Source organism: Dipodomys ordii, unplaced genomic scaffold (assembly GCF_000151885.1).
Source record: "Dipodomys ordii isolate 6190 unplaced genomic scaffold, Dord_2.0 Scaffold122, whole genome shotgun sequence".
NCBI classification, from domain to species: Eukaryota; Metazoa; Chordata; class Mammalia; order Rodentia; family Heteromyidae; genus Dipodomys; species Dipodomys ordii.
In genome coordinates, this window is record NW_012267338.1 from 2,828,407 (window position 1) to 2,839,927 (window position 11,521).

Below are 11,521 nucleotides of genomic sequence, written 5' to 3' on the forward strand. Positions count from 1 at the left end.
TGGAAGTTTTAAGTGGGTGGGGCAGGATGGAGGGAGAGTGGAGATCCCAAATGTGGAGATGGAACAGCTTGAAGATAAAACTAAACCTGGCGTAATAGGCAAATCAGTGCAAGGAATTTGGTCAGCTTGGTCGATATTTATTGCTTGTCTGTTTTGTACATGGCTTTTTCTTAGCATTTGCATTGGTCATGAAGATGAAAAGTTAATTGCCAGGGCCAGCCTTGGAAAATATCAACTAGAAAGCCTATAGTTAGCCAGGCACTGGTAGCTCACAAATCCTAGCTAGCAAATCAGGAGGTTGAGATCTGAGGATCGCATTTTCAAGCCAGCCTCCAGCCAGGGCAGAAAAGTCCCCATGAGACTCTTACCTCCAATTAACCACTCAAAAACTAGATGTGGAGCTGTGGCTCAAAGTGGTAGAGTGCTAGCCTTGAACAAAAGAGCTCAAGGGCAGCTCCCAGGCCCCGAGTTCAAACCTCATGATGGACAAAAAAAAAAAAGCCTGTAGTTTACTTAAACATTTACTAGAAGTTTATATGTGGCAAGTCCTAACTGTAGCAGGTATTAAAATATACACACAAAAAAGAAAAAGACGTAGCTCTACCCTTACATAATTATAGAAACAAAAACAGCTATAAAAATCTCCAAAGACATGCCATCATACATTGCCTATCACTGTATGAGTGGATAGCACTGTGGTATTTGAGCCAGGTTCACCAGACTTGCTAAATGAAAATACTTAGAGAGCTTCTTTATGATGAGGACCTGGCCTTTGGGAGAAATGTGCCTCCTCCACTTGACTGAATTCTTGGAAGTCAGGGAGGGGAAGTTGGAAATGCTTTTCTAGGGATAGGGGCCAGGCCAGGTGGCCATCAGTCTCCAATCTTCCAAAACACAATGCTTCTTTGATTCTGAGGCAGCCTCAGGGCTACAGTCTAGTACTGCTCCAACTTAGCTTTCACCTGACCAGCAGATGGGAGTTCATTATAGTTCTTTCTTCTACAAGTAAATACTGAGGAGCAAACAACCCAGCTTCTTCACAGTGCGTAGAACAGCAAAGCCACACTCTCCATGGAATTTCACCAACCTGCAAGACACAGCTTCTAAGTATTCTAATTATGAGATCAGATTTCTTCTAAAATCTTTAGTTCCCATTTCCTAGTGTGTTTTATTTTTAAAAGAATCTTTCTTGTAGTTGTCCATGTTAACAGAAGACTCAAATCCTTCACAAAAATTTCCCATTTATACTACTGAAGACAATGTGCTCACCAAATTTACCCAGATAGAAGACCTACATGTTATGTTCACTTTCTCTGCCTGGTATGTTCCAACAGAAGCAGTTTATGGATTCTTTCTTCTGGTAAATCTTTAGTAGATGTAAAGATGATATAGCAAATATGTACCACACTTTGGCAGGAAATACTGATGTGGTTTGTTTGAGGTCTGGGCATGCTAAGAAGCTGGGTGTGACATACCTGAGCAAGCTAGAGGTTAGCTCATGAAAGGTACTGACTAAACCCAGATTCAGAAAGAGAAATAATGAACTTACACTGCCACTTAGTCAAAGCAAATATAAAGATGATCATAAACCAAGGATAGACCTACACAATGGAAAACTAATATTTCAGGGTGGATTTAGGGAGACAGACTTTCAGGGAACCAATCATATCCTTGCCTGGGACATTAAAATAACATTTAAAATAAAAGTGGGAAGGATACCAAAAGGAAATCCTCATGGTAGAAAATAGGAACAGAAAGAAGAGCTATAAGACAGCCAACTACAGGAAGCTAAAATAAATCCACAGGTCTACTCTGACATGTCCTGCTCTTTTTTTGTGTGTTTGGATCAGATTCCAACATTTGAGATCTTACATGTTCAATGCCGTGAAACATTGCCCACAAATTCCTTGACTGTGAAGTTTTTGTTATTGTTGTTTTGGCTGTCATCACTTCCTTTGCAACATCTTCATGCACAATCTCTTTCCTCATTTATGCAAGAGTTTACCTTCCCTCTATTCTCTAAAATACATGAAGAGTCATCATTCCTCTCCTCTGCCTTTTTTTCTTTAATTCCATTCAGTTGATTTGAATTCCACTTCCAGTGTTACCACTTTTCATTCTGGTGCACTTTATCTTTCTTGGCCAGTGTTGTCTTCACTTTTATAAGATGTCCTAAGTATTTATCATTGAGAAACAAGGAGGCAACCCAACTATGTGTTTTGCTATGTGTGTATAAACTGAATAATAATTATGCAATTATATCATTAATATGTCATAATGTAACTCAAAAACTGCTTTTGCTCAAAAGCACCAACTCCTCACCCTAAGCCTACAAATTAAGGAAAAGCAGAAGAGCTTGACATCCCTGCCTCTTTCCTGCAATCACTTTGGAATCCAAGACAGACAGGATGGATGGATTAACATCCTGTGACCCAAGACCAGGCGACCTCCTACCAGGCAGCATTGACTTTCTGATTGTAACAAGACACCTTTGACTAATCCTGAAATAATGAGCAACTGGGCCACACCTGAGACTGAGACAGTTTAATAATTATGCTCACTACTCTCTCTTGCCCCCGTTTTTTTACGCCTATTCAAAACAGAAGCACAGTCAGTACAGGAAAGATGGGTTTAGGGGCTCACTTTGCCTCTGCCTGCGGCATGCCTATGCCCATGCTACATAATAATCTCATTTCTCTGACCTTCACTACTTCCCACAAAATCACACCAAGAGAAAATTCTGAGTTTTATTCCCTAGTTGTAAACGATGTTATAAATCTTTCGTAGCCAAGTAGGCAAGGCCGCTCCTTTAGAATGGCATACGTGTCTCAACAAGCATTTCACCAATTCTCCTTCTACGGTTTGCATAAATAGGAAATGCTTTTTCTGGAAAAAAGAAAACACACATATTTGCTTCGTACATGTTAAGTATTCTTAGGAGTCCAAAGAAATGTATACTCTACCGTGTTGAAGGAAAATTCCTCCAAAAATGAAATGATCTCATTTTGCCCAACTAAACTTCAGTATGCAACTTTAATATTAGAAAATACACATTCCATATGGACATTTTTATATATTTGTGTGTGGGGGGGGGAATGTACATCTTTAATTTTTTCCTCAGCAAGCTTGAGCTGAGCACCAGTGATTCATATCTGTAACCCTAACTACTCAGGAGGCCAAGCTCTGAGGACCTTTTTGAAGCTAGCCAGGAAAATAAAAAACTGGAGCTGTAACTCCAGCCATAGAGTTGAGTGAAAACACTAAATCACAGTGCCCAGGCCCTAAATTCAAATTTCAGTACTGGCCCACGCCCACCCCCCCACCCCCACCCCCTCCCAAGTGAAACTGTAGCTTTTAATCTTTCTAAAGATAATAGTCAGGAGTGAAGCCCTGCTAACAAGGTGCTAACCAATCAGGAAGGAAACAGGAAACGTTCATCCCAGGAGCTAATTAATTCCTATCAGCCTAACCCAACCAGCAGCACTAAGTTAGGAGGCTCCATGAAAAGGTGTCTGCTGGTCTCCTCTGCCTCCAGAAGGAATTTCACATAAAAAAGCCCTTAGAGTTAGCTAGTTAGGATACTGCTTATGTCCAGAGAACCTCACCTGAAAATGTGTCAATGAATTGAAAATAGTCCAAAGGAAAAACAAATGTTAAGATTATTATTTATGGTTTCACTGATTTACTAATCTAAGAAAGTCCTAAGGAAAACAAAAATCTTGAGGGTAAAAATCTTAAATGACATTTAAAAAAAAAATGGGCCCTGGTGGAGGACCTTACTCCTTTAAATCTTAGCTACTCAGGAGATGGACATCTAGAGAATGGTGGTTCAAGGCCACCCCTGGCCAAAAAAAAAAAAAAAAATGAGGCAAGGGCTGAGGGTACAGTTCAAGGGGTAGAGTACCTGCTTAGCAAGTGGGAGGCCCTGACTTCAACTCCTACAATTCTGTGCTCATATGTAAGATCTTACCCCTTCTATGTGCCTAAGATGGGGCATAGGACCCATGGCTCCTGGAGAAGGTATGCTATTAACATGAACTTTAGCTCTTACTATCTGGGTAAAATAATTGATGTTCAAAACTTGGAGCCCTGGTACTAGAAAAGTGGAGAAATTAAGTCCAAAGGACAAAAAGACTGTGTGGGATCTAAGTTAAGCTCTGCTTTTAACTTTATTGAGCCTCCAAGCTGGGTACAACACTTGGCAGAGAATACTTTAGACACTCAGTAAATGAACACAGGGTAGAGGATGGAAGATCAGACTTGCCCCGCTGCTTACAGGAACAGACATAAATGAAATCTTGTCACCCAGACTATGTCACAAGCCTCAATTTCTTTGATAAAAATATATACTTCCAAGGGTTAAGGATTAAGTGTAAAGGTACAAAAGGTATTCAGACAAATACAAGTGACTCAAAGGCCAGAGTAGGGCAAATGGGGTAACTAGAGGTTTCAAAAAGGAAAATAAGTGTTGTGAGAAGACTCAGACTTGGACTCAGTTTGGATTCTGTGAACTCTGAGCAACGGAGATCTGGAATACAGAAAGATAACTCCAAAAGTATGGCAGGAAGATGGAACTTCAACAAGACTGGACAAAAGGGCTTATTAAGAGATTAAAATGTCAGATGCTGTATGTTGGCCTGTGCTGTTCAACAGAGACTTTCTCCTGTAACCTTGAATGACATCAGGGACTCTAAGATGAGAAACTGAAGTTAGCTGTTACATAGCCCTGATTTTAGCCTCCTTTGAACTGAGATCCAATTGGATCTTGGCCTAGTATACAGTTAGGAGAGACCCACTTAGACCTGAATACCAGGCTGTCTTTCTGAGTTTGGGAAGTAGTGGTTAAGGAGTGCAGACCAGGAAAGCAGAGGTTTTATCTAGTAGCCTGGACAGACCTAGCAACTCACTGGCATATATTTAAGTCATTTGCACATCCAATTTTATCACTGACTGTAGTCACCTTTCTAAGGATCTAAGGATCTGTGACAGGAAAGGTGTTTTACCAAGAGATGGGGTCTAAGGAAGCTGTTTGTGTGATTCAGGAGAACATGCAGATGTCAGATTTCTCTTAGCAAGCATTCTACCCATTTGGCTAAAATTGGTGTACAAAACTACCTATTATTGGGATGAGAAAGTGGTTCAGTGGTAGAGTGCTTGCCTTGCATACATGAGGCCCTGGGTTCGATTCCTCAGCACCACATAAGCAGAAAAAACCGGAAGTGGTGCTGTGGCTCAAGTGGTAGAGCACTAGCCTTGAGCTGAAGAGCTGAGGGATAGCGCCCAGACCAGAGTTCAGGCCCCCATGACCAGAAAAAAACAACAAATGAAAAGAAACCTGTTAAGTGTTTAGATTTTTTTCTTTCTTTTTACCTGTCCTGGGGCTTTAACTCTGGGCTTGGGTACTGTCCCTGAGCTGCTTTTGCTCAAGGCTAGCACTCTACCACTTGAGCTGCAATACCATTTCCAGTTTTTTTTTTTTTTTTTTCTGAGTAGTTTACTGGAGACAAGTGTCTCACAGACTTTCCTGCCCAGGCTTGGCTTCGACCTTCCATCCTCAGATCTCAGCCTCCTGAGTAGTTCGGATTGCTTAAATGTATTTTGATGAAGTGTGTCTCCGCTGAGTCTTCTGAAAACTAATCATTCAGCCACGCAATGATATCTGCCACTGAGAAAACCTTCGGAAGCAGATGGCATTTGCAAGGTAAGGTTGCACTATGGTTGATCAAGAAAGGAATAGCAAACAGCTCAATGAGCATTTAATGTTACATCCTGGCATAACTCTTCCCGACAAAATAAGTCTAGATTTCAGGAATGAGATGAAGCCGTTTCACGGCCTCCTTCCAGATTCAGAAAGCTGCACTTCCCTCTCTCGGCCTCCTTTGTGGGACTAGATGTGATTTCCCCATGAACAAAAGAGCATTGGGAAGTGATCGCCACGGACACGGGTTGGGAGCAAAAGGCCTGGCCTGGGAGAGGAGGAGGAGGAGGAGGAGGAGGAGGAGGAGGAGGAGGAGGAGGAGGAGGAGGAGGAGGAACTGGGCCTCCTCGGCGCCGGGTCTCCAGCGCTCCTTCAACCTGCAGGTAAGATGAAGGGTCAAAGCCTCCATCCTCCGCAGGCCAGCGGAGCAGCTTTCTCAGAGGAAAACTTTTGAGCCTCCACCCGGCCAGCTTTGAGGAGCCTGCGGAGTTCAATCATTTACATAACGCATGCGTGCAGAGCTGGAGAGGCGCGGTGCGCACACAGCCTGCCCAGGCTGGCGCACCGAGGGCCGCCTCACCGCGAGAGGAGGGGCGGCTCCGGTGTCCCGCCCAGGCCCGGAGAGCAGCATCGCCTCCCGGTGTTGCAGCTCCGCTTAGTCCCCGCTGTACAGGTGCGCTCTTGGTCCCGGCGCCGTGCCCCCGACGTGGGGGGGGGGGGGGACTGTCCTGGCACACGTTGCGGGCCGCGGTTTTCCGGGCTGATCGTTGGGAGGCGCGCGCTCAACCGCCCCCGCCGCCGTGGAGCGAGCGCGGAGAGGCTTCGGGTTCCGACCCCTGGCCGGGGAGGTGGAGGGAAGCGGAGCCCCTGAGGTTGCCCCCCACGTGGACCCTGGAACCAGCGGGGATCCCGGGCGTTTAAAGAGGCCAGAGGTCCCTGTAGGCGACGATCCCCGGGCTTTCCCAGCGCGCGCACTCGGCGGGGTACCCGCCAAGGCTTTAGCTAGCCGAGCTCTCCAGGCATCACCCCGGCTTCGAGGGCGGCGGTCTCCCTCCAAAAGCTTGGCCTAGAGGGCTTTGCTCCTAAAGATAGCTATCCCGGAGTTCCCCGACCGCGCCCCAGTCCCGACAGGTGCAGAACCACCTTTCACCCCGCCATGCATGCACCTCTATTTCCCCAAACCTGCCGCTCAGCCGGCGAGCTTGGGTCTCGGGTGAAAGGTCGAGAATACGACAACAGGAGTGGGTGTGGGGGGGAAGTCCCTGAGAGCTCCCCCTTTCAAAGAGCCCCGACTCTCTCGACCTCCCCTGCCCTCGGCGCCCAATCAGTGCGCGCAGGGGCGGGGCCGACGTTCGCCCCCGCCCCCTTCGCTGGCTATAAATACCGGAGGCTCGGCGAGCCTGGCGTGCGCCGCGCTCGGCCCTGCGCCCCGCCCTACCTCCAAGGTGCGCCCTACGCGTCTGCACCTCGGGGCGCGCGCCCGCTGCCACTCGTTCCCCCTCCCACCTGGGTCCCTCTCCATCCTGTCTTCTTTCTCCCGGCCCCCGGAGCCGCCCCGACGCCCAGCGCGGGCCCGCAGGTGAGCCCAGGTGAGCCGCCTTGCAGCTGCGCCGGTGCCCCGGCCGCAGCGCTTCCCGAGCAGGATGAAGAACCCCATGCTGGAGGCGGCGTCCCTCCTGCTGGAGAAGCTGCTCCTCATCTCGAACTTCAGGCTCTTCAGTTTGGGCGCCCTGGGTGAAGACAAAGCCAGGAGCCGTTTCTATGAGATCAGCTCCTTCCTCCGCGGCGACGTGCTGGAGGTGCCCCGCACCAACTTCACCCACTACGGCATCTACCTGGGTGACAACCGCGTCGCCCACCTCATGCCCGACATCCTGTTGGCCCTGACCAAGGACGAAGGGCGCACTCGACAGGTCGTCTCCAACAAGCGTCTCATCCTGGGCGTCATCGGCAAGGTGGCCAGCGTCCGCGTGGACACGGTGGAGGACTTCGCCTACGGAGCCGACATCCTGGTCAACCACCTGGACAAGTCCCTCAGGAAGAAGGCGCTGCTCAACGAGGAAGTGGCGCTCCGGGCGGAGGCGCAGCTGGGCTTCACCCCCTACAGCCTGCTCTGGAACAACTGCGAGCATTTCGTGACCAACTGCAGATACGGCACCCGGCTCAGTCCCCAGGCTGACCAGGTACCACGTGACGCACAGGGAGTTGGGGGTGGGGAAGCCCTTCCCCATCCTTTTATCCTCTCTGGGAGCACGGGTCTCCCGGGACACCACTCCCCCCCTCCCCCGTCCTCCACACCATTCTTAAGAGTTCTAGATGATCGACGGTCATTTCTGGTTTCTCAGATAGGTCAGGAAAAAGAAAAGTCTTCCAGGATACCTGGAAATGCACCGAGAAAGGGTGTGGCCATACTGGATGTGTCTAAGGATTCCAGAGTCTGCCCAGTGGTCAGAAACCTTCAGACGACGAAGGGCAGGTGACTAAGGAAGGGGTCATAGGAATTCTGCCTCGTGTGCTGCAACTTTCCCCCTAGAATTGCAATCGGAAGAAGGATAGCCATTCTTTATAACATTTGAAGCACATCCTATCTTTAAAGTGTGTGGGGTGTTGTTTTTTTCTCTCTCTCTCCCTCTCCAAGCTGCAGAGAGTGAATTCCCTTTGCTTAATATAAACTGTCAAAATTGCTGGTAGAGCTCTAATTTCCGGGTCTGCTTCAGAGTAGTCTTTTCCTTAGTATAAAGAAATGTTTCTTTGGTGGCTAATTTCCACCTCAATTCAGCATCCATTACCCGTTAGCTGCAAGGTCATGATAGACTGGATTGCTTATAATTGCCCAGAGATGAAAACAATTGATTTTTCAAGACCCAGCCCTCAAATTTGAGAAGGTAATTATTATAGATACTTTGAAAAAGGTCATATTAGAACTAAGATTCTTAAGCCACAATCCAAAGAGAGGAGGCATGGGTCAATTACCCCGTGTGAAACTTAAGTTTTAAAGATAATCTTTTAAGCCTGAAACTTCATTTGCAGTAAGTAGAAAGCTTTCTCAGCCTTAACTATAGTGTTGAAGGGGTATTGTTAATATTCATTCATGGACACGTGGGCAATCAGATAATAAGCTTTAATGTTCCTCTTCATGTTTAGATTTTTTAATAAATTATACCAAAATAATCTAAGTCCATATAACCAGGCTCCACATCTTGTTGTTTAAAGACTGGGTCTTGCACTTGATAGCTGGTGCTCTACTACTTGACCCATGCCTCCAGGTTTTTGTTGGTTGAGCTAGTGTCTTAATTTTCCTGCCCAGTCTGGCCTTGAGCCAAAATCCTCCACCCTCAGCCACCCAGGTAGCTAGAGTTATAGGCTTGAGCCACTGATACCCTGCTTGCTTCTTAGATTTCACTTGCTATGCATTTTAATTTTTATGGGAAAAAATCTCCATTTTAAAAGTTTCCATTTAAAACTCTCCATTTCAAAGTATGGAATTGTTAAGCTTATCTAGATCTTATAGAGGACCAACATAGATTCAATGTATAAATTCTTTTCCAAGCAAAATAAAAATACAGTTAGAACACTGCAGTGATTCAAGAATCACAGCTCCAGTACAGGCCTGTTTAGAAATGAGCTTCCGCACATTTACAAACACTAGCTCCAAAAGCGTACAACAGGAAAGATGTCAGATTTACTTAAGGACCAAGTAAATAATTTTTCTGAGAAAAACAGTCTTTCTGGTTGATAATTTGAAACTTACCCTTTCATGAAACACAGGTAATTCCACAGAAAAACATTACAAGTTTTTCAAACATTATACAACAGTTAATCTACAGGAAAAAAAACCCAACTAGTTTGGAGTAGTTGTTTCTCTGGAAATTTTGTCACTGAAGTGTTTTAATTACTGCTGCTACATAGTACCTCTTGTGAAATGGAGTTTTTGTCTTCACTTTGAATGGTCTAACAAACAATTTGGCCCTAAACTAGATTTCCTCAAGGGGGAAAAAGTTCTCATCCCAAATTTTCTAATTGTAAAAGTTGCATTTAATGGAGTAGGTCATCAGTACTGAAGGATTTCTCCTTTTTGAGGCCATCATCAAGAAGTATATGATTTTAGGGTTGATTTCACAGTTATTAACATTTTAACATAAGAATGGCCAACTCTCTTACTTAGGTTCTGTTTGTAAAAGCTTTCAACAATGCTTTCCCTGAGCAAAACACTGCAATTAGATTGAAATTGCAATGAGCCTTAAGAGTTTTTTCCTTCTTTGTAATTTCTTTTTAATTTACCCTCAGTATTTTGTAAATTGTTAACCGGTTAATGAGTATTCATGATGCTTTTCTGTGATTCTCCCTGCCCTACCTCTTCACCCTACCCCCCACTTTGCTAATACTGCTTTTGTATTGCCAAAATAAATTCAGTGCCACTTTATTTTCAGGGGAATTCAGTGTTCACAAAAGTGACCCTATCAGCTTCTTGACACCTTCTCTAAATTTCAATACAGTCAAATATCTCTAGAAATGCTTCCTGGACCAATGGCTCAGTGAACAGGGCTTGGACATTAGAAACAGATAAACCTAAAGGAAATATTTAGGAGGAAAAAGAGTTGACCATGATTTTCAGTTTGTCTGAATTACAGCACTATTGTTAAAAAAAAAAAAGATAAACATGACTCCATTAAGACAATTTACAGCAAGGCACCAGTGACTCACATCTGTAATCTTAGCTACTCAGGAGGCTGAGATCTGAGGATTGGCCTTCGAAGACATCCCTGGCAGTAAAGTCCATGATATTTTTATTTCCAGTTAACTACCAAAAGCCAGAAGTGGAGCTGTGGCACTACTGATAGAGCATTAACCTTAAGCCAAAATGAAGCTCAGGGACAGAACCTGAGTTCAAGCCTAGAGCCAACAAAGAAACAAAACAAAACTTACTCATTTATGCAAATAGATAATTGGTGGCAAGTTTCATTTATTTAGGCAGAGAATGGTTATGACAATACAGTGACATTGCCTCTCTATATCTTTCCCATTTTGAGACTTTTAAGACAGTTATCATTGGTATGACTAAAATTTAGGGTGCTGAATTTACCCGTAGGCTAAGTTCTTTTAACTGAAGATAACTCTTAATTTTCAAGTATGCTATTAGGTAGCTTTAACTTTTGGAGCTGAGTAACTGTTCTGTAGCTACATTCCATGGTTTTCTATAAAATTCTATATTTGCAAAAGCAACTGCTGCCTTCTTAACCTGGTTACCTGAAGCATCATTTTAGGTTCTATGGGACACAGAGTGACAAATCTGGACAGTATACATCTTGCATGATTTAACAAATCTCAAGGAACTTGGATTATGTGTGTTTCTTTATATATAAGTTATATGTGTTCCTTTTTTTAGGTTTAGCCACCTTTCCTGATACTTTTCATTTTTATTTTACAGTTTTGTGAAGTTGTGAAGATAATCATTCGTTCCCAGAGAAGTGTCTTTCTTTCAGCCCTCTTGGGATTGGCATTCGTGATTTGCATGGGTCTGGCATCATACACTATTCTTCCGGCCATTTTTATCCCATTCATCCTATGGATGGCTGGTTAGCTTCATACCCCCATGGAGGTGTGGAAATGAGTTTTTATTTATAGAGCACAAATCACTAGAAGCATGTTGAGAAAAAAAAATGTGACCCAGAACACTGTTCTAGATTCAAATGTGATTAAGAATCACACAAAGTGCTTACTGTGTAAGCCCCAGCACAATGGCTTTTGAATCTTCTTAGGAAGTTCTATTGCAAAGCACATTCAAACCTTGGAAAAGTAACATGTGGTAGAATTCAGCAGGAT

At 44.6% G+C, this 11,521-nt stretch overlaps 1 protein-coding gene across 1 annotated transcript; it reads left to right on the forward strand.

Annotated features, from left to right (window-relative positions):
* Positions 1-7,341: 7,341 nt before the first annotated feature.
* Lrat (lecithin retinol acyltransferase (phosphatidylcholine--retinol O-acyltransferase)) lies at positions 7,342-11,279 on the forward strand. Its single transcript, XM_013029747.1, has 2 exons — positions 7,342-7,881; positions 11,127-11,279. The coding sequence occupies exons 1-2, from the start codon at positions 7,342-7,344 to the stop codon at positions 11,277-11,279; spliced, it is 693 nt and encodes a 230-aa protein (XP_012885201.1).
* Positions 11,280-11,521: the final 242 nt, after the last annotated feature.

Excerpts from the sequence above, each read along its gene's own strand:
- Lrat (XM_013029747.1), top strand. The coding sequence starts at position 7,342 with ATGAAGAACCCCATGCTGGAGGCGGCGTCCCTCCTGCTGGAGAAGCTG. Across the intron at positions 7,882-11,126 it reads TCAGTCCCCAGGCTGACCAG|TTTTGTGAAGTTGTGAAGAT; the intron begins GTACCACGTGAC and ends TTTATTTTACAG.